Source organism: Rana temporaria, chromosome 1, assembly GCF_905171775.1.
Source record: "Rana temporaria chromosome 1, aRanTem1.1, whole genome shotgun sequence".
Classification (NCBI taxonomy): domain Eukaryota; kingdom Metazoa; phylum Chordata; class Amphibia; order Anura; family Ranidae; genus Rana; species Rana temporaria.
This window is the reverse complement of record NC_053489.1, coordinates 531,850,753-531,871,718: the sequence shown is the minus strand read 5'-3', so window position 1 is coordinate 531,871,718 and position 20,966 is coordinate 531,850,753. Positions and strand designations below refer to the sequence as shown.

At 40.2% G+C, this 20,966-nt stretch overlaps 1 protein-coding gene across 1 annotated transcript in view; it reads left to right on the top strand.

Annotated features, from left to right (window-relative positions):
• Positions 1 to 20,966, top strand: part of PDGFC (platelet derived growth factor C) — a 363,779-nt gene that overhangs the window by 207,261 nt on the left and 135,552 nt on the right. Inside the window, exon 2 of the mRNA XM_040332227.1 lies at positions 7,585 to 7,780. Within this exon, the coding sequence (XP_040188161.1) occupies positions 7,585 to 7,780 (196 nt within the window). The remainder of the gene's footprint in view (positions 1 to 7,584; positions 7,781 to 20,966) is intronic.

Here is a 20,966-nt window from a genome sequence, read left to right as displayed (position 1 = left end):
GATGGCGGACGGGCGATCTTCAGAGACTGCTGTCTAGTTGATTCCCCGCCCATTTTTCGTATATATGCGGTGACGCAGAACGTCTCCTCATTCCCGTGACCACGTCTAGAGTAGACGAAACGTAGGGAGGCGACGTGCTGACGTCACCGCGATTTGAGGATTTGTTTTGACACGCCGGCCGGCTTTTTCTCTCTCTGCTGACATTTCTGTACCTAACTGTAAGTGATACTATTTTTTTAATAAATACCCATACGATATCACGCCATGTGAGTTCTCTTTCCTCCCCTTATACATTGGATTTACTGCATCTCCTGTTCCAACATCGGCTGAGACGCTCCATTGCTGCCCACTGTGTATATCCCTTATGCTCTGACTGATCCTGATGGATCCTATGCTCTGGTAAGGGTCAGTGTGTGTACTGGTGGTGGTTTTTTATGTTCACACTGTCTGTTGCCAGTCACAGGGGGATACACTTAGGTGTTTGATTCAACACAGATTTACACTATATGAGTTTCCTTTTTTTTCTGGTTGCTATATTAATGGATTGGTGACCCCGGGAGGGACCGTTTATACAAACAAGTTCTTCTTCAACACACCCAGCGATTTCAGCTTGACTAGGTCCGTTGGGACCTTCGTTTGTGGTAAGGGTCAGCAAGTTGCATTTTTCCACATTGGAGCCAGACTTCACTTTATTGCTTGGGGCGTCACGCTCCTAATCTGTTTTTCACTTGGACTATTGACTATTTGTTTTTATTTATATGTACCACACTATCTTGATTGATATTTTCACACAGCCTTTTGTCATTTGAAGGCCTTCAATTATTATTTTAGCGCTACTCCATTTTTTTGTATAAGATTTTATGTTAGTATAACATTTTTGAGTTAGCAGCTTGTTCACCATTTATTATTTTCATTGGTAAGCGCACTTTTTCCTTTTTCATATCTATTGTTCGTATACACACATAGTGCAGCTACTCTGTGTTTGCAATAAGCACTAATATTATAGCCCTTATGGATATCTTTACCTTCAGAGCCACTCGAGTGGTCAATTCAGAGGGGGTATTTGAGACCTTTAAAGAGGGCGATAATGATTTGGGTGGCCTCTTTATGAGACTCAAAAATCTAACCATTGCAGAGCTTCATACCCAGTGGGACGTCGTATTTCTGGATGCTTATATCAAGCAGGAGATGGTTCCCAGGAGTTTGAGGTGGGAAATTGCCCCTCAAAAGGGTGACACTGACTTGGAGGGGTGGTTCAAGCATTTTAATGATTCTGGTCTGAGTCTACTTAAATTTTTAGGAGACCGCAAAACCATCAAACTCAAAAGACTGGATGATGAGATCACTCTTATCAAGGAGAAGTTAACCCCTTTCATGTCTAGTGAGGAATATACAGCCAAATCACAAAGCCTCCTAAAAATTCTTGAAAAAGAGGAAAGGGAGCAAAAAATCAAAAAAAAGAAGAAATTTAACAGAGACTTTGGAGATTACCATAGTAATATCGTCTTTGAGTGGCAAAAGAAACTACTGGCTGAAGCCACCGTTTCCTTGAATCCAGCAATGGAAATCACCCCTTCGTATTCTGTGCCAAACAGTAATATCATAAGTGGTTCCAATGTGCCTCAGGGTCGAGGAGGTATAGGTCGCACTAATCCTAACAACACCCCAAAAGGACATCAGAGAACTAAGAAACAGACAGCACCATATGCCCCTAATCTGGGGAGAGGGAGGGGTAACCAACGTGGACCATTTGGCCCACCACCATTGTACTATGGTCAACCATGGGGACATGGCACTTTGGGGAGACCAACCACTGTTGACTCACGAGGTCGAGGCACCTTTAATGGTCCGCCCCCAGGCTATCCACCGAACTTTGTTGGTGGACAGCCAACCTCTCACGATTTGGGACATACTAATTCATACACTCTAGGCCTTCACCCAAATGTGACACAGAGATATACAGATAATGAGGTAGTGCACTATGCTGGAACCTTTGAGCCAGACTACAATGTGCTTACCCATAATAGCTTTCTTCCATTAGGAAATTTGGAGAATATTGAGAGTCATAATTTTTCCAATGACCCCTCCACTAGCCAAACTGTACCCCCAGCCACATATGAACTGGGGTATCCCAGTTATTCTAATTTGACCCAATCTAATTGGGGTTTTCCCAAGGCTGGCCAGGGAACAAAAAGATTGGACGAACTAAAAGAGGGAGCCGAGGGGGCAAACACACTAAGCCCAAAAAGGCCGAAAACGTAATAGGGGCCGGCATTTTTAACCTCAGTTCCCATATTTTGTCTAGTTCAGAATTATATGTCCTTGATAAGGGATTGAAATATGCCCCTCCAAGAAACATTAATAAATTTAGAGCATATATGGATGTTCATAAATTTATTCGGAAACTAAACATCCAGCGTTATGTTTCTTCAAACCCTTTTAACCCATCCACCACTATGACTTCCAACTATGTTCATTCAGGTCTGGCCAATGCCTCCACTTATAATCCACCGGGTCAACTTCCGGCGTCTCTCAAAGTATTCAGAGACCTTACACTCAAGGATTTGGACAATCTTAATACCAAGAAAGTAAGATGTAAATTAAGTTTAGAGGAGGGTATTAAGTCTCTGTGTGCCAATAAGAATCTCGTCATCCGCCCCGCGGACAAAGGGGGTGGTATTGTAGTCCTAAATAAAGACGACTACCTATTGGAAATGAGACGTATTCTTGACGATGGCGATACTTATACTCGCCTCCCCCTCAATCCGGGAGACAGGTATAAGAAAGCTTTGGTCAAGATTGTTAATAAAGGCTTTCGTCTTAACATTTTGAATAGGAAGGAAAAAGCATTTCTGGTCCCTAAGGCTCCTCGGGTGCCTATAATGTATTACCTTCCTAAGATACATAAAGACCCGGTTTGCCCCCCGGGACGCCCTATAGTCAGCGGCATCGACTCCGTGACGTCCCGGGTGGGCAAATACATCGACTTCTTTCTCCAGCCTCTGGTGAAGAATATGCCTTCTTATTTAAAGGACACCAGACAGGTCATAAATCTGTTGTCTGATATTCAACCTACACCAGATTTATGGCTGGTGACTGCAGACGTCACTTCCTTGTATACTGTGATCCCACACGATCTGGGATTGGAAGCTGTCTCATTTTTTCTCGAAAGAGACTCAGGTCTTCAAATCTCCTACATTATGGAGTTATTGCAATATGCCGCGTCCCACAACTTTTTTTGGCACGATGGCCAATATTACAGGCAGGATAAAGGAGTGGCGATGGGGGCCAAATATGCCCCGAGTTTGGCCAATTTATTTATGGCCAAATGGGAGGAGGATGTCGTCAGTGTTGGTACCAGGCCTCATATTCGGTTATGGGCACGGTACATAGACGGTACATAGACGACATCCTCCTCCTTTGGACAGGGTCTGAGGATGAGCTATCCACCTTTATGACATTCCTCAATACCAACAATAGGGGGATTATACTCAAATATGAGGCCAGTAGGGACAAAATTAACTTTTTGGATCTTACCATTTCTGCAGACAGTGATGGTTTTACCACTGCCACCTATTTTAAGAGCACTGACAGGAATGCCTTTATTCCAAGTGACAGTTGTCATCATGTCACTTGGCTTAGAGCTGTGCCCAAGGGGCAATTCCTTCGTTTGAAAAGGAACTGCAGTAAACATAACGTTTTCCTTGATCAGGCTAAGGTCCTTACTGAACGTTTTGTTGAAAAGGGTTACGACCGAAGTTCCTTGATTGACACTTTGGATTTGGTGACCCAAACCAATCGTGAGGATTTACTCTGTATTAAATCCCGAGATGACCAAAGTGGCAGTTACAAAACTCCTTTTGTGACTGATTATTGCTGCCAACATGCCAGTGTTAAACATATCATCAGTAAACACTGGCATGTGCTTAAGAGTGACAAAATCTTGGGTGCCATACTACCTGATAGACCCCGTGTTATTTTCAGGGGTTCAACATCCTTGAAAGATAAGCTGGCCCCCAACGTTTTGGATCCACCCAGGATTCCTTCCATGTTTTTATCTGGCCTGGTGGGTTTTTTTAAATGCGGCAAATGTAATGTTTGTTCTGTCAATCGCCAAATCTCTAAGAAAACCACCAGTTTTGGATCTAGACATTCAAACAAGAGGTTTCCAATAGAAACATTCATCACCTGCTCTACGGTGGGAGTGGTTTATCTACTTCAATGTCCTTGCGGACTCCAATATGTGGGAAGGACTAAACGTCCCCTCCACATACGTTTGAATGAACACCTCACGAACATCTGTAACGGCTTCCCAAATCATTCTGTGTCCAAACATTATTTGTTGGCTCACAATAAGGACCCTGTGGGCACAATTTTTCTGGGAATTGAAAAATTTCAGGCACATTGGAGAGGGAGTGATTTGGTGAGGAGCATCTCAAGATCTGAGATGATGTGGATTCACCAATTAAAATGTTATGAACCTCACGGTATGAACATAGAGGTAGATGTCAATTGTTTTATCGATAACGCTTAGGCGCAGGATACCTACCTTATCAGTTATTCTTATTTGAATATTTTTGTCTTTTTTAACATTTTTTATATGTTTTTTAACAACATAATATGTTTTATATGTTTTATATATGTTTTTTATCAATACTGCATATTTTCAACATTTGCAGTTTTTTTAACTGGGTCATCATTGGCAAGCAATGGTCTTTCCACACTTGCCTTTATTGTATTTGTCTCATTAATACATTAATATCATTAATGTTACCTTTTGGTTATAGATATTAATGATGTTGCTATTTGGGTTGCTGAATAAGCACCAGTCTCAGAGGATATGTATCAGTTTTTTTTGGCAATATTCTGACTGTTATTATATTTTCTTTGACTTTATACATCCCCTGATTGTACTTTATTGTAATGTTGCTATCGCGCTGGCCAAATAGACACCAGTCTCAGAGGATTTATATTAACTTTTTAAGATTATTCCCTTTTGGTCCATTATTTGTTTCCGTTGTTGGATATGTTCCCACAACAGCTCAGGACTTTATGTGCAACAATATTTGTTTTCCCTGACTGTTGCCCTCAAGCAAGATGGCGGACGGGCGATCTTCAGAGACTGCTGTCTAGTTGATTCCCCGCCCATTTTTCGTATATATGCGGTGACGCAGAACGTCTCCTCATTCCCGTGACCACGTCTAGAGTAGACGAAACGTAGGGAGGCGACGTGCTGACGTCACCGCGATTTGAGGATTTGTTTTGACACGCCGGCCGGCTTTTTCTCTCTCTGCTGACATTTCTGTACCTAACTGTAAGTGATACTATTTTTTTAATAAATACCCATACGATATCACGCCATGTGAGTTCTCTTTCCTCCCCTTATACATTGGATTTACTGCATCTCCTGTTCCAACATCGGCTGAGACGCTCCATTGCTGCCCACTGTGTATATCCCTTATGCTCTGACTGATCCTGATGGATCCTATGCTCTGGTAAGGGTCAGTGTGTGTACTGGTGGTGGTTTTTTATGTTCACACTGTCTGTTGCCAGTCACAGGGGGATACACTTAGGTGTTTGATTCAACACAGATTTACACTATATGAGTTTCCTTTTTTTTCTGGTTGCTATTTTTGTACAGTGGGCTAAAGGCCCCTTAGCAGTGTGAAATCCCTAATCATTAGGACATTTGTAGCTATTGAGTATGTTTTAAATGCATTACGTTTTTGATGCATTTTTAAAAACGAAATTGACCTTTTTCAATATGGTGCATTACACTTAACTGGTCTGCATCTAGTAGACCTTTATGGAATATAATGATATCAATATGTTCACAGGTGCTACTTTAGTCTGTTGTACCTCAGCTAAGTTCATTTAATAATTTATAAAAAAAATATAAAATGCTGAGAAAAAAAGCAAATATAATCCTCTGGAATGCTATATCCCAATCTGTCTGACTTTCTCCTACTTTGTCTACTTTCAGACGATCCCTGAAAACTCATCTCTTCAGAGAAGCCTATCTGGCCCACACCTAACAACTGTACATTTACTTTCTCCGTCAGAACATTCCCCAGTTAATAACTCTTGTATCTCTTGACCTTCCATCTAAGGGCCCTTTCACACGTTTGGACCGTTCAGTTTTTTCGGCAGACCTGAACGGGCGCTCCGTGTACCTCTATGGAGCCACGGATGTCAGCGGTGACATGCCCGCTGACATCAGACTCGCTCCGATCCGCCAAAGTGTGACGGAGGAAAACCCTACTTTTCCATCCGTCTGGCAGATCGGATCGTATGACAACGGACTCTACGGTCTGTCGTCATCCGATCCCCCATAGGGGAGTGCGGCACTCAGACAGGTCGGTCCCTGCACAGTGTGCAGAGAAAGACCTGTCATCTGCCTGCTTAGTTGGGATCGACTGAGAGATCTCCACTGAGCAAAGCAGAGCCCGCACATGGACAGCCCTGTGTAAAATAGCCCTTAGATTGTAAGCTCTAAGGAGCAGGGCCCTCTGATTCCTACTGTATTAAAGTGTATTGTATTTGTACTGTCTACCCTCAAGATGTAAAGCGCTGCATAAACTGTTGGCACTATATAAATCCTGTATAATAATAAAATGTGTGTGTGTGTGTGTTCGTGTATACAGCATATACTGAGTTTTAGTTTTTGTTATTTTTTTGCTTCTAAACTGTATGGAGTCTCCTACAATGGAAAAAAAAGTGGAAGTTAAATTTCTTACAGCTTGTTTGATCTGCGATACATTTTTTTTATTTGTCATAATCTGGGACAGACTTAAGAGAGATTATTTTATCTGCCGGATATGTACAGTAAGGGCAGGTACAATGCAAACATCCTCTCTAACCCCAAAACCACAAACCGTATAATACATAATCTGTTGTTGTGTGGATAATTGTTAAGTGTGTCACTCCAGTTCAATACTTTATAGAAGATTTAAGACAGCAAAACATATTGTGGGGTTGATTCACTGATACTTAAAGTGGAATTTTAGTAAGAAAATTTAGTCCTGCTAGATCACTTCAGGCTGGCTCTTTTTACAGGTATAGCTATGTAAAAATTTTAAATAAATGCCTATACTGTTTAAAATCTGCTGGTAGCCTACAGATTTACGTCTGCTCATGGGCTCTGGGCTTTAGCAAAATGGCAGCCTCCACCAAGAAGAAACAGGAGTGATTCTGGATGCAATTGACAGTACACACTAATTTTGGTAGCATAATTGTTAATGTAGAATGTAACAAGAGCTTAACCCTAGCTACTTTGATAATTATGATTTCTTTCTTGCCATGTATATAAATGGGTACAAACCTATTTAATAATCAGAGAGTGATTTTGTGCAATGGAAATAAGAGAGGGTTTTGAGTAAACTGGACATACTAGTGTGTTTCCGATCCTTATGTTCACTGTGTCCAAGTCAGGTAAAGGTCTGTTTGAGAGACTTGCAGCTTGTTTTTTCCTCCTTATATTTTGACAAGCATATGGCTTTCTATATGTGAACAACGACCATTCATAATTATACTGATGTTCTTTTGATGGAATTTTCATAATTCTTACCTATTTATTTGTTGTAGGAGTGCAGGAGCACCAGCATGAGAAGATTGTTTCGGTTGCATTTAATGGATCCATCCACAGCCCCCGGTTTCCCCACTCTTATCCAAGAAGCACTGTGTTGGTATGGAAATTGGTTGCACTGGAGGAACATGTACGGATACAACTGACCTTTGACGAAAAATTTGGTCTAGAAGACCCAGAAGGTGATATATGCAAGTAAGTGATGAAGGTATATAGTTACAAAGCTCGAAAACACTTGCTAATTTCATAGTTTTAAGTGGGTCAGGTATGATCACATACCAGAATGTTGAAACACTTTTTTGGGATATTGCTTATTCACTGCTATTTTCACGGTAGGGAAGATAGGCATTGTTTTTTCCAGTTTTGGTGGTTTATATATTTTTTCAATGAATTCAAGGTGTTTTCTGATTGGATGAGGTGTAAAGGAAGGGTGGACCATAGCAATGCACTGGACATGTTGATGTTGAGTGACAGTCCACTGCCTTAGCATGGGGGAGCTCTCCTCTAGACAAAGAAAGTAATTAACACTTGCAGTGCAGGCACAGCCCCACTACAAGGGACCATTTCAAATTGTCCTGAAGTTGGGCTTTAAGTACAATCTTAAAGAAGTACTGGAGCACTTTAGCATAGCACTTCAGGTATAAAAAAAAAAGACCAGAAAACTACTTTGCAAAACACCAGACTGCAAGTGATCCTTATTTCACCCTCCAGGTCTTAGATATCCCTATTTCTGAGTTTGCTTCCTAATCTCTGCACCTGGTAACATGCCCTCTCATTTGTGTCCTTTGCCCTTAAACTCTGTTTCCTTCACCCCTCCTTTCCACCCCACAGCTTATATTTATCACTCTCACAGCTTTCTTGTCCCTATTACTGCACTCATCACCTCCTGCTAATTCTGAACCCACATTCTGAAAAGACCTCCAGGATACTGGGGCATATTCCTTCATATAAATCAGTCTACCATATTTCCTCTCACCTTTCTGCTTCTCCTACCCTCTGGGGATACATCTTTAAAACGTAGCCCTCCATCATTTAACATCCACCAACATACACAACAAAATCTAATTTCTATTCTTTTTATTTTTTAGAACCAGCCTACTCTTCAAATGTGCTTTTTGAAATGCCCGCCCAGTCTGTCCATGACCTTCTTATCACTATCTCCTTTACCCTTCTTGTTGTTACTGAAACCTGGCTTCAAAAATCTTACAGCGCCCCTTCAGTTGCCCTCTACCATGGTGGCCTTCACTGGACTCACTCACCCAGGCCCAGTGAATGAAATGGTTCTATCCTCAAAAAGTACCCTTTAGGTCTTCCCTCACCTTTCTCTTTCTGTCCTTCTCCTCTTTTTTGCAGTTTCTTTGAGGATTGCTGTGATCTATTGGCCTCCTGAACCAGTGTCAGGCTGCCTTGAATCCTTCCCTGCCTGTCTACCCTGCAGTCTCTCCTCTGAAATTATCACAATTATTCTTGGTGTCTTCATTCTCCCTTTTAACCACCATCGCCTTTAGGCGATTAAGTTCGCATTTGCTGCGCTATACAGGTTACTCACTCATACAGCCTTGTATTGAGGAGGTTATACCAGGGTCATGGCTGCAGCTACAACCATAATCCTGGTACCGTTTAGTTCAATCACTTATTATCTTTCTAGTAAAAGTGATTTGAGTGGCTATACAGTTTTTTGGTTACGTTTACAGGAGGCTGAATGGGATCCCTCTTTTTCCACCACCTCTTTTCCCAGGCTCTCCTGTCCCACCGGGATGCCAGGGACTGATGGGCCTGACTGCATCTGATGTACCGAGAAGGATGAAAGTAACCAAAGTTCCTTTCCCCCCTTCTTTGACATCAGAAACCATAAGTGACAAGGATTTCAACACTTCCATTTTTGTTTTTTTTATTTACAAGCTGTTATTGGTTTGTAAAGCATCTGATACAACTGATCTTGGTTTAATCAGCTCTTCTGGAGGCCAAATGAGAGATCTGGAGTGTCATAGACCCCAGATTTCCCCATAAAGAGGACCATGGCTCATGCTTTCACAAGAGATGTTGTTCATCCCTTGTAAAAGCAATAACGTTGATCAAAAAAAAGAAAAAAAAGGTACAGTGTTAATTTTTTTTATAAAAAACATAATAAATAAATAAATAAAAAAAACACCAATTGTTCAGTGTTCACTAATCCTTTCTGCCAAGCCCTCCAAATACAAAAAATTACCTAGAAAGCCATCCACAACTCTGCACCCAGCTACATCAGAGCCTCATCTGAAAATACTAAGCAAATAGTTAATTTCGATCCCCTAAGGACCTCTTGCTATTTACCTGTAGCTCCCTTATCACCTAATTCCATGCTCACCTCCAAGGCTTCCCCAGAGCTTTTATTTTCCTCTGGAACTCCCTACCCCAATCTGACTGGCTATCTCCTACGCTGTTTACCTTTAGGTGATCCCTGGAAGAGATGGCAATTTTCACCTCTTCAGAGAGGCCTATACTAACTAATTAACTGTACGTTTACTTTCTCCATCAGCTTCATCCCTCACAGTAATTACATTTTGGATCACTCAACCTTCGTTTGTAGATTGTAAGCTCTAACAAGCAAGCAAGGCCCTTTGATCCCCCTTGTATTAAATTGTACTGTAACTGTACTGTGTTCCTCAAACTACACAAACTGTTGCTACTATATAAATCCTGTATGATAATTATAATACTAAAATAGGCCATTACAGTGCACTTGCAGAAAGTGAGTGGTGAGTTAGAAGATATCCCTGCTATGATAATGTAATCAAACCAATGCTACAGTAAGAAACATTTAATCCCCTCAGCACCCCTTTTGGATAAGTAGCATCTTTACAGGTATCTCACCATAGATACAATTATTAGTAATGTACTAGGGATAAATGTAATATGGCCTCAAGCTCTTTGCAGATTTTTAGCAAAGGTAATGATCCAATTACAAAAGCTAATGAATGGGATTTCAGAAAAATCCCATCTAAACAGTGAGTACTGTTTCTATGGCTAGGTGAAAATTGAAATGTTTTTTTTTTTTTTAAACAACATTGGCCCAGATTCAGGTAGATCCGCGCAATATTTGCGTGGGCAAAGGGCAACGATTTTTGCTCTGCAGACAATTCTTTCACCGCTCCAGGTGAGCCTCGTGGATCATCAAGGGTTGTTGAACCACCAGGGTGCCGGCAATGCTGATTGTAGCACATAGACGAAAAAAACTCTGGACAGCCGCACTCCAAAATGACTTAAAATAAAGTTGGTCTTTTATTGTAAAAAGTAAATGCAGACACTGCAAACAACGAGTACAGAATGGCCGACGTGTTTCACGCTGCAATTCAGCGCTTAGTCATGGCTTAGCGCTGAATTGCAGCGTGAAACGCGCCCACGCAAATATTTCGATTTGCCCACGATTCACGGAGCAGTAGCTCCGTAAATTGCGCAGGCGCTATGCTAATTAGCCCGGCGTAAGGGCGCCTAATGTAAATGATCCCGCCGGGGGCGGGAATCATTTAAATTAGGCGCGCTCCCGCGCCGAGCGAACAGCGCATGCTCCGTCGGGAAACTTTCCCGACGTGCATTGCGGCAAATGACGTCGCAAGGACGTCATTTGCTTCTAAGTGAACGTGAATGGCGTCCAGCGCCATTCACGAATCACTTACGTAAACGACGTGAAATTTAAATTTCACGAGCGGGAAGGGCGGCTATACTTTAGCATTGGCTGCCCCTGCTATTAGCAGGAGCAACCTTGCGCTAAAGTCGCCGTACGGAAACTCCGTACCTTGCGTGCGCAGGGCCCGCGCAACTTTTGTGAATCGGTGGTAGTATGCAATTTGCATACTATACGCCGATCACAATGGCCGCGCCCCCTAGCGGACAACGCAAGAATGCAGCCTGAGATATGAAGGCATAAGGAGGCTTATGTCTGTCATATCCTAGGCTGCAGTCCGCGTAGCGATGTTCCTGAATCAGGGGCATTCGCTACGCGGGCGCAATAGCTTCTTGAATCTGGGCCATTAACTACAAAATGGCTTGTGTTGTAATTAGAAATGCAATATTTTACATGAACTGAAAAAAGTTTTTTTTTTTTCCAGAGGTACAGCGAACAAAAAATTTGAACTAGTGGTTGTCCTCTGTACATCATAAGCTCATTTTTAATATTATGAGAAAGTTTTGACTTAGTCACCTTCCAGCGATAAGAATTTGCTTTTATATTGTTCAAAAGAATAGTATTTGACATCTTTGGAAAAAGTAATATTTTCACTTTACACTTTTCAAAGACTGTCATATTTCCTTTTTATTACATACAGATGCACAAAGACTTTAAAGTTTGAAACTGAGAAGTGCAATGCAGCTCTCACTTTAGTTTTTACCAGCTGTTTGCGACACTTAATATGTAGTATAGTGCTTAACATGTCTTACTGATACGTTGCCACTTGAGGCTTATAGATCAAACAAGAAAAAAAGTTACTGCATCCACATTTATGTTCCACTTAAGCTCTTGCATCTGTTTCTCTCTTTTAAGCTACATAATTCAGTACTACTGATATCATATTGCACATAGTATATAGGAAATTCTATGTTTGCACATTGATTTTCACAGTAAACGTTTTATGTATTTTTGTTTGTATTCAGATTGCAGGAAAAACTATTTATTTTAGGGTAGAACTGGGCGAGTTGTAGCATCTACTGGCACATATTGTCTTTGTCCAGGTCTAGGATTCTTGATGTCAATTTATGTTTTTCCGATTACCCGCTCAGATCAGGTTATAGCTAGCAAAAAGAAAGGTGCACAAGGGCAGGTTAATACATTGCAATAAAAAAAAATCTGAGCATACTCTCCAGCTATTTAGCGCAAAAGCCTAATTATAGGTTTCAACTTTTATAGTTTAAAAATGTAATGAGCTAGATCATGAAGACCTTTCAGAGGAAGCTAGAGCTAAAATATGTCTGCTAAAGTGCCTTCTCAGACATATGCAAAATTCTCTTCATTTATTTGTCACTGAAGAGTTCTTCAATATTTTTAAGGTAAAGGGAGTAGCACTAGTTTACTCATTGCAAACATGAGCCGGCACAGTACAAACCGTGGCAAGAGTTGTCCCCATCAGCATGTTCATCATTTCAGGCATCAAAGATACAGGATAGATTTATTTCCCTGTAGTGATGGAGTGCAGTCAAATACCAAATGACAAAGAGAAGATTCCTGTATCAGAAGATGCATGTTACATGTATGTCTTTTGTGTGAAGTGGCACTAAATTCTGGTTTAAATAGAAACCCAATTCATTCAAGTACTTAACTCAAAAGTATCTTCTATAGCTCTAAACCTCCTTCAAATCTCCAAATTCCTTCTTTTTTTTTTCTTCCTGCTGTGATTTGACTTGAGGGTAACTATATTTGCCCACTATAGTCCCACTGTATGAAAGTAGCCACCCCATGTTGCTCTCTACATGGACTAGGGATTATTGGACTATGGCATTTGTAATGTGCAATGGGCTGTGCACATGACTGCAACTTACATTCACTGCTCATTTCTAAAAGAAGAGGTTCAGGAGCCCATGGAAGATGTTACAAGATGGCATAAAACATAGATATAAATTATTTAATGAACAATAGATTACAGGGTCATTAGGTAGTGGATGTGTATGGATTATGTTTTTGGGGCTAGGAATATTGTTTAGTGGTATTTTAAAGTTTCAAGACAAGTCTACGTACCACCACTGGATGATAATGCCAAAATCTTGCTTCTACTGGGAAGAAATATCCTAACAGGCCATAAAGAACAAGAACAGTGTACAGGTGATCTTATTCTCAGAGGACTAACTTGGACTGGGTCGTAAAAATTGATAACAAAAATGTAAGACATTTAAAATGAAAATCCATGCAGTACTCATTATTTCCACCTTTCCTGCTTGGTTCATTTAGCTTCATTGTTTCAATAATTACATAAAACTTTTTTTTCCAATGATGTTGTGCTGTGGACGCTGGCCACATGTTTGGGTTTATGCAGTGATACAGTATAGTGCATCACAATAGTAATTAGACATGTGCACACTGAAATATTTTGTTTCGGAACTTCGTTTTCGTCCGAAAAAGAAATTAATTTAGTTTCTCCCGAAATTCGTTTTTATTCATTTTGTTTCGATAAAAAATGCATTCGTCCAAAAATCTAAATTAATTAAGGTCGAATCTGTCATTGAAGGCTCATGGTGTCTGTCTAAAGTTCTAAGAAAATTCGATGGAGCAGCTAAACTGTATGACGCCGCAATCGTACATTTCCGGTTGAATGTTCCGCCTACAAGCTATAGAAGAATTCTAATGTTGTATGACACTAGTTATAATTATATTTATAAATTATTATGACTAGTCAACCAACATTCAAATTCTTCTATAGCCTGTGGGCCGATCATTCGACCTGAAATGTACGATTGCGGCGTCGTACAGTTTAGCTGCTTGTCGAATCTTCTTAGAACTTTCGACAGACACCATAAGCCTTCAATGACAGATTCGACGTCTGTATGTTCTTCGCTGCTTCGTCGAATCTTCGTCGTTCATGTCGAATGGTCTACCCCAACACTGTCTCTATAATGTTGAATCTTTTCTCTCTATGTCAAATCTTTCCTCTCTATGTAGAATAATCTTGGACTAATAGAGTTAAGGTTAGGCACATTCGACCACAGATTCGATAGACACAGATTGCTATTGTCACTGTCATGTCAAATCTCCTATCTATATCGAACTGTTGTAGCAACAAAAATTAAAATAAAGCATTTTTTTATGTCGGATCTTTTGGATATCGGATTCTGCGCGTTCGTTTTCATTTGTTAAAACGATAACGAAAATAACCGAAATTCAGACAAAAATGCATTCGGACCAAAATGAATGCACATGTCTAATAGTAATAGGGAAATTGCAGTAACTTAAATCACCACATAAGGGATTACCATATTCTGGGTTCTATACATTACTGTGCTTTGTACTGTGGATTTGCCATCCTCCATTACCTTCAGGTTAGCAAATGTCTTTGTTATGTTGTCTAAACGATCCATAGGGATCAATATTCTTTATACTTTCTCATGTTTGTAACTGCAAGGACAAGCTTATTTTGAAATGTCAAAAAACATATCCACATATAAAGTTTATTAAAATTACCTTTTAAGAGAGATGTAAAATATTAGCACAGTCAAAACATCAAAGTAATTAACACCACAAGTGTTTTGCGTTACACAGTGTACACTCTGTCCAATATGTAGCCAGTACTCCCATAGGCAAGTGCTTCACGTTTATATTAAAATGTACCTGAATTTTGAAAGGAAGTATGATGAAAACCAGAGCTATGTTTAGCAGTTCAGTATAAATAACCCAGCACGTGGGAGCTGAAAATAACACAATCTGGGATTCACATACTCATCCAACTCATTTCTGCTGCTGATAGGCAAGAGACTTTCTCAAGTCTGTGGAATTCTCCGCACAGATGAGTGCTATTAAATAGATACTAGTATATTTTATATCTAGCTGAAAAAAAATTTAATGTTGATGCTCCGAGTTATTCTATCTTTGCTTATTTAGGCTTTTTTTATTAGTAAAAAATGTAAAAAAAACATTTTTGTGTATAATAAAAGATTCCAGGCTACCAACCAACTGCAAGCGTGATCCAGGTTGGGTCCATATTGTTTCTCTGCATCATTTTTGCATTTTTGTTAGTGGAAAATTACACTGCATAGTTCCATTTCTTTCCCCATCATTTTTGCTGGCACATGATTGGGTGATAGAAGTCAAACTCTAGGGAAAATTCCTTTGCAAAGTGCATTTTTCCTTGCAAGTGCCTATTGTGTTTAACCACTTCACCCCCGGAAGATTTACCCCCGTCATAACCAGGCTATTTTTTTGTGATAGGGCACTGCTTTATTTTAACTTTATGTATGTACTTTTCTCCCCACAAGTAGAGCTTTATTTTGGTGGTATCTGATCACCTCTGTGGTTTTTATTTTTTTGCGCAATATACAAAAAAAGTTAGACAATTTTGAAAAAAATAACAATATTTCTAACTTTCTGCTATAAAACATTCTCAAATTTTGCAAAAGAAAATCAAATTGTTTCATACATTTTGGCCAATGTGTATTGTGCTACATATTTTTGGTAAAATAAAATAAAAAATGAGCATATATTCATTGGTTTGTGCAAAAGTTATAGCGTCTAAAATCTATGGGATATATACTGGAATATTTATTTATTTTTATACTAGTAATGGCAGCGATTATCAACTTATAGCAGGACTGCTATATCGTGGCGCACATTCTGACACTAACTGTGGGAACCAGTGACACAAATACAGTGATCAGTGCTACACTAATATACACTGGTCACTTTACTATTGACGCTTGCTAGGAAGGTGTTAAACATCTAGGGTGATCAAAGGGTTAACTTTGTGCCTAGCCAGCTTTTTTATGTACTGTGTTTGGCGTTTTGCTAAGGGAAGTGATGGATTTTGCAGGGAGACCAAATCCATCACTTTCCATTTGTCAGGATGGAGCTTTAATTTGTTTACAGAAGAGCTCCATTCTGTGTCTCTTCTATCGGCAGGTGCTGGCAGACATCCATTGGCCGTCAGCCACTGATGGGTGCTCCCCCTACCTGGGAGTGTAGAATCAAGTACATATATGTGATTCTGCACAGAGCGGCCGCCCTTTTGCAGTAAATCGTATATATGAGCTATGATTAAGCACTAAGGACTAGTGTGAAACGCGTCAGTTTTTTGCTGTGACTTGTAGTTTTTGATACCTTTTTTACCAATAAAGGCAATTTTTTTGGAGTGCAGCTGTCCAAACCCATACTTTTTGCTATATGAATTGCCAGTACCCTTGGCACCCGTGGCTTCTGAGAAGAAGATAATTACAAACTAGACCAACCTGGAGTGGTAACTCCCTTTCCCTCGTATATGGGGCAGTCGGCAAGTGGTTAATGATGACAACATAGAAGAAATGTATAGGTATATTTTACGAAGTATACAAATATTTAAAAGCCAAGTTCACCTTAAAAAAAATATGCACATTTTTGCAGGTAGGTTCATTTATTTTGTATTTGTTTTAGGAGCCTGTAAAGCATTGCACTCACAATCAGCAGATCGTGGGTGTAATGCAAGGTTCCTACAGACTGTCAGTAGAGTTGTCTGCCTGTACATCCGATATGGGCAGGCAGTTACTGAAGTCCAGGAAGATCAATGAAGCACTTGGGTCGTCGGTTTGAATCCTAACCATGGCACTGCCTGTCTGGAGTATGCATGTTCATCCTGTGCTTGAGTGGGTTTTCTTCGGGTTCACCGGTTTCCTCCCACATTCCAAAGACATACTGGTAAGTTAATTGGCCCCGGTCCACATTGGCCCTAGTATGTGCATGCATGAATGTGAGTTAGGGACTTTAGATTGTAAGCTCCTAGAGGGCAGTGACTGGTGTGAATGTATAATAAATATGTAAAGCACTGCATATAAGTACCTGTAATAAATAAACCACTAGAGCACTCACCATTGCCCACGTAATATTGAAAACTACAAGCTGTCAGCCTCAATGGCTGAAGGTAGTTGTAGTTTATTCATTCACAGTGAATGAATGATGTGGCCGTGTGGGAGGAGCCTCGCAAAGCCACTTTGAATTGTGATAGTGGGTCCAGGGAGACAATCCCCTGCCCCATGTCACATTGGGGGTTCAGGTCGGGGTGTTGGCAGGTGATTTTATATTATGTGTAACATTTAAAATGTTACTAAATGTGAATTTATCCTTTAAAAAACATTTCTCTTTGGCTATTTTTTTTATATAATTTTTTTGCCTTTAGACAGACAATTCATAGCAATTACAGCGGAGATACCCTCAATTGAGAAAAAGTAGGAATTGTCACCTGTTTCAGTTGGCCTGAGGATGTGTGCTGCAGGAATGCATGTTGCCATAGGTGTGCAAAGCCTATTGCATTAGGGTGTGCACCCCAAAGCTCAAACACAAATGTCTTTCTCTGATGCCTTTAGCTGCACTGGACACTGAATGAATAGGAAGTGCTTTGTGCTGAGCAGCTTCCTGTTCATTCACAAACTGAAGCATGGCAAACACATACTTAGTAAGTAAAACACTTTACTTTGCTTCAGCTATGAATGAACACAGTGAGTGGTTGTGATGTTCTCACTATGTTCATTTAGAAAATAAAGGAGCTGGTAAATTACATATTTACTACCCCCTTCCCCTCTTCCCCTGCTCTCCATCCTGAAACATCCTCACAGAAGTCTGGGGGTGGGGGGGGAGGTGCAACACAGGGGGGTGCCCAGGCAGTTGGGTAAATCGGCACCACACAAAGTGATTGGGGTGTGCCCAGGCGCACCTTGCACACCCGCTGCACAGGCCTATGCATGTTGCTAATCTATATCCCTCAAATGAAACAGAAATTATATTGAACAGATTTTGAAACATTTATTTACCAAACCTGTTTTATTAAGATAAACATTTGACCCTCTATTTTTTTTTCACTCTGACTAACAGCACATGAATCTCTCCCTTCTACCATAAGTCATGTGTGTTCCAGTAAGTTAGGATATATCTATGAAGGGGTGTGGTGACAGGAGTAAGGTTATAAATATAGGCACAGGCACATTACAAAGGAGATTACATTTTTTCTTTTTTACCAGAAATACATTCAAGTTTTAAGTGATTCTTTCCTTGTTTAGATTTACTATTCAATTTTGTATTTCAGTGTAGTCTTTCATTTTCTGAAAAGTAAAAATAGAAATGTAATCATAAACACAGTCTGTTGTTCACTGCATTTCTTGAGCTATTTTTAATGCCCTGATTTACAGCTACTGGCTCTATAAGACAGCAAGATCTCTAGTGTGCTGGGAAATCGAGAGTAACATTAGCATTTTGTGTTATGGTGAAGACAGTAAGGTTCTATCATTATTATTATTATTATTATTATTATTATTATTATTATTATTATCACATATCTTGATACTTGATAATTATGTTTGGAAAGAAAAGCAATCTTTCGTTTTGTGATATTTCTGTATAAACTGCCTTGGTAAGATTTCGTTCTTGGGTTATAAATATTTAGATGTATTCCATATACTGGCCAGAGGGTGTTTGTTTTAACCCTGCGAACATTTGACTGATTTACTAAAAGAGTTAGAAATCTTTTAAGAATCATGTCTGAATACTGTACGTGTTTCAATTATCCCATCCTGTGCAGATGAAATAGGTAACCTACAGTAAATTGGATAATTGTGAAAATTCAGGCAGTTACTGTATATTCAGGGCTGTGGAGTCGGTAGATAAATGTTCCGACTCCTCAGTTTTTTGTACTTCCGACTCCGACTCCTCTGTATTAATATGCAAATGTATTTTATACATTCCTTGAAGGAAAGAAAGGCAACATACATGTCATTACCACAGGAGTTTTTATAGCCTTAGCTGAATGACAGCAGTTTTTCCAATGGTTTACAGCAGGGATATGCAATTAGCGGACCTCCAGCTGTTGCAGAACTACAAGTCCCATGAGACATAGCAAGACTCTGACAGCCACAATTACGACACCCAGAGGCAGAGGCATGATGGGACTTGTAGTTTAGCAACAGCTGGAGGTCCGCTAATTGCATATCCCTGGTTTACAGCTTCAATCTTGAACTATTGACCCTCCATTCCCTTCACTTATACAAGTGTCTCTAGTCCTGCAAAAAGCATATTTACTTAATCCCTTATCAGTGAGAGGCTAGGTTACCCATGGGCGCTGCGTTCCCTGTAAAAGCAGAACACAACACTATGGAAAGTATAAGTATTTCCGCTCCTAATTGTGCGTTGCGTGCCATATAGTGAAGCACATGAAAAGCATGCTTCTTCACGGTCACTTAACGTGTTCGTTTTGCAGTTACGTGAGGCACTGCATGCATTGGTCTTTATTCTTACAGTAGAGAAATCATTAATTATAACTTTTTGTGAATTGGGATATTTAAACTTGCTTTTTTAATTCCAATCTAAATTTAGTAGGAGCCGGAGTCGGTGCATTGTTTGCCGACTCCAGGTACCCAAAATCTCCTCCGACTCCGACTCTCGACTCCGACTCCACAGCACTGGTTATATTGTGAAGATTCTCAACTATTTTAGTAAATCAGATTTCATATTTGTCAAATAACCAGGCCATGAACTTTGTGAATAGGGATGAACGTACGTTCGACTCGAACATCGGGTGTTCACCTGTTCGCTGAATAGCGAACAATTTGGGGTGTTCACGGCAAATTCGAAAGCCGTGAAACACCCTTTAAAAGTTTATGGGAGAAATCAAAAGTGCTAATTTTAAAGGTTAATATGCAAGTTATTGTCATAAAAAGTGTTTGGGGACCCGGGTCCTGACATGTATCAATGCAAAAAACGTTTTGAAAAACAGCATTTTTTGGGGGGAGCAGTGATTTTAGCAATGCTTAAAGTGAAACAATAAAAGTGAAACCCCCCGTTGCATCAGAGCGGAGTGGGGTCACCCGTGATAGCAAGTAGTTTTAAATTACTTTTTTTTCCTTTGGAAAAGTAATTTTGTGCAGGGACTGTTCTAAACACAGAAAAAATGCAGGCATACTATAGACACCCCCCAGGTACGAAATTGAAAGGAATATTTTACTTTTATTGTTTCACTTTAAGCATTATTAAAATCACTGCTCCTGAAAAAACGGCCATTTTTAAAACGTTTTTTTTGTTGCATTGATACAGGTCCCCAAACACTTTTAATGACAATAACTTGAATATTAACCTTTAAAATTAGCACTTTTGATTTTTCACGTTTTGTGTCCCATAGACTTTAACGGTGCTCACGTGTTCAAACACATTTTTTGCCTGTTTGCATGTTCTGACGCATCCCTATTTGTGAATGTTGGTGCCAAATGTTTGACAGGGATCAATGTCACAGTAGTGGTACAGAAACTTCTTCCCGTTTCAAACTATTTCTTAAAGTAATTGTAATGTCTTGTTTTTCTTTTCTTTAAAAATAACAAACATGTTATACTTACCCCCTCTGTGCAGTGGTTTTGCACAGGGCAGCCCAGATCTTCCTTTTCTCTAGTCCCTCTTAGGCTCTCCTGGCTCCTTCCTCCTGTCGAGTGCCCCCACAACAATCAGCTTACTATGGGGCACCCGAGACGAGTCACAGCTCCGTTTGTCCATTCAGACACAGAGCCCCAGTTCAGCCTGCCCCCTCTTTCTCTCCTGATTGGCTAACTGACTTGATTGACAGCAGCAGGAACCAATGGCGCCGCTGCTGTGTCTCAGCCAATCAGGAGGAGCGTCCCGGACGGCTGAGAAACTCGTGGAAATCGCTGGAGAGAGATGGGGCTCAGGTAAGTATTAAAGGGGCTAAGGGGGGCTGCTGCA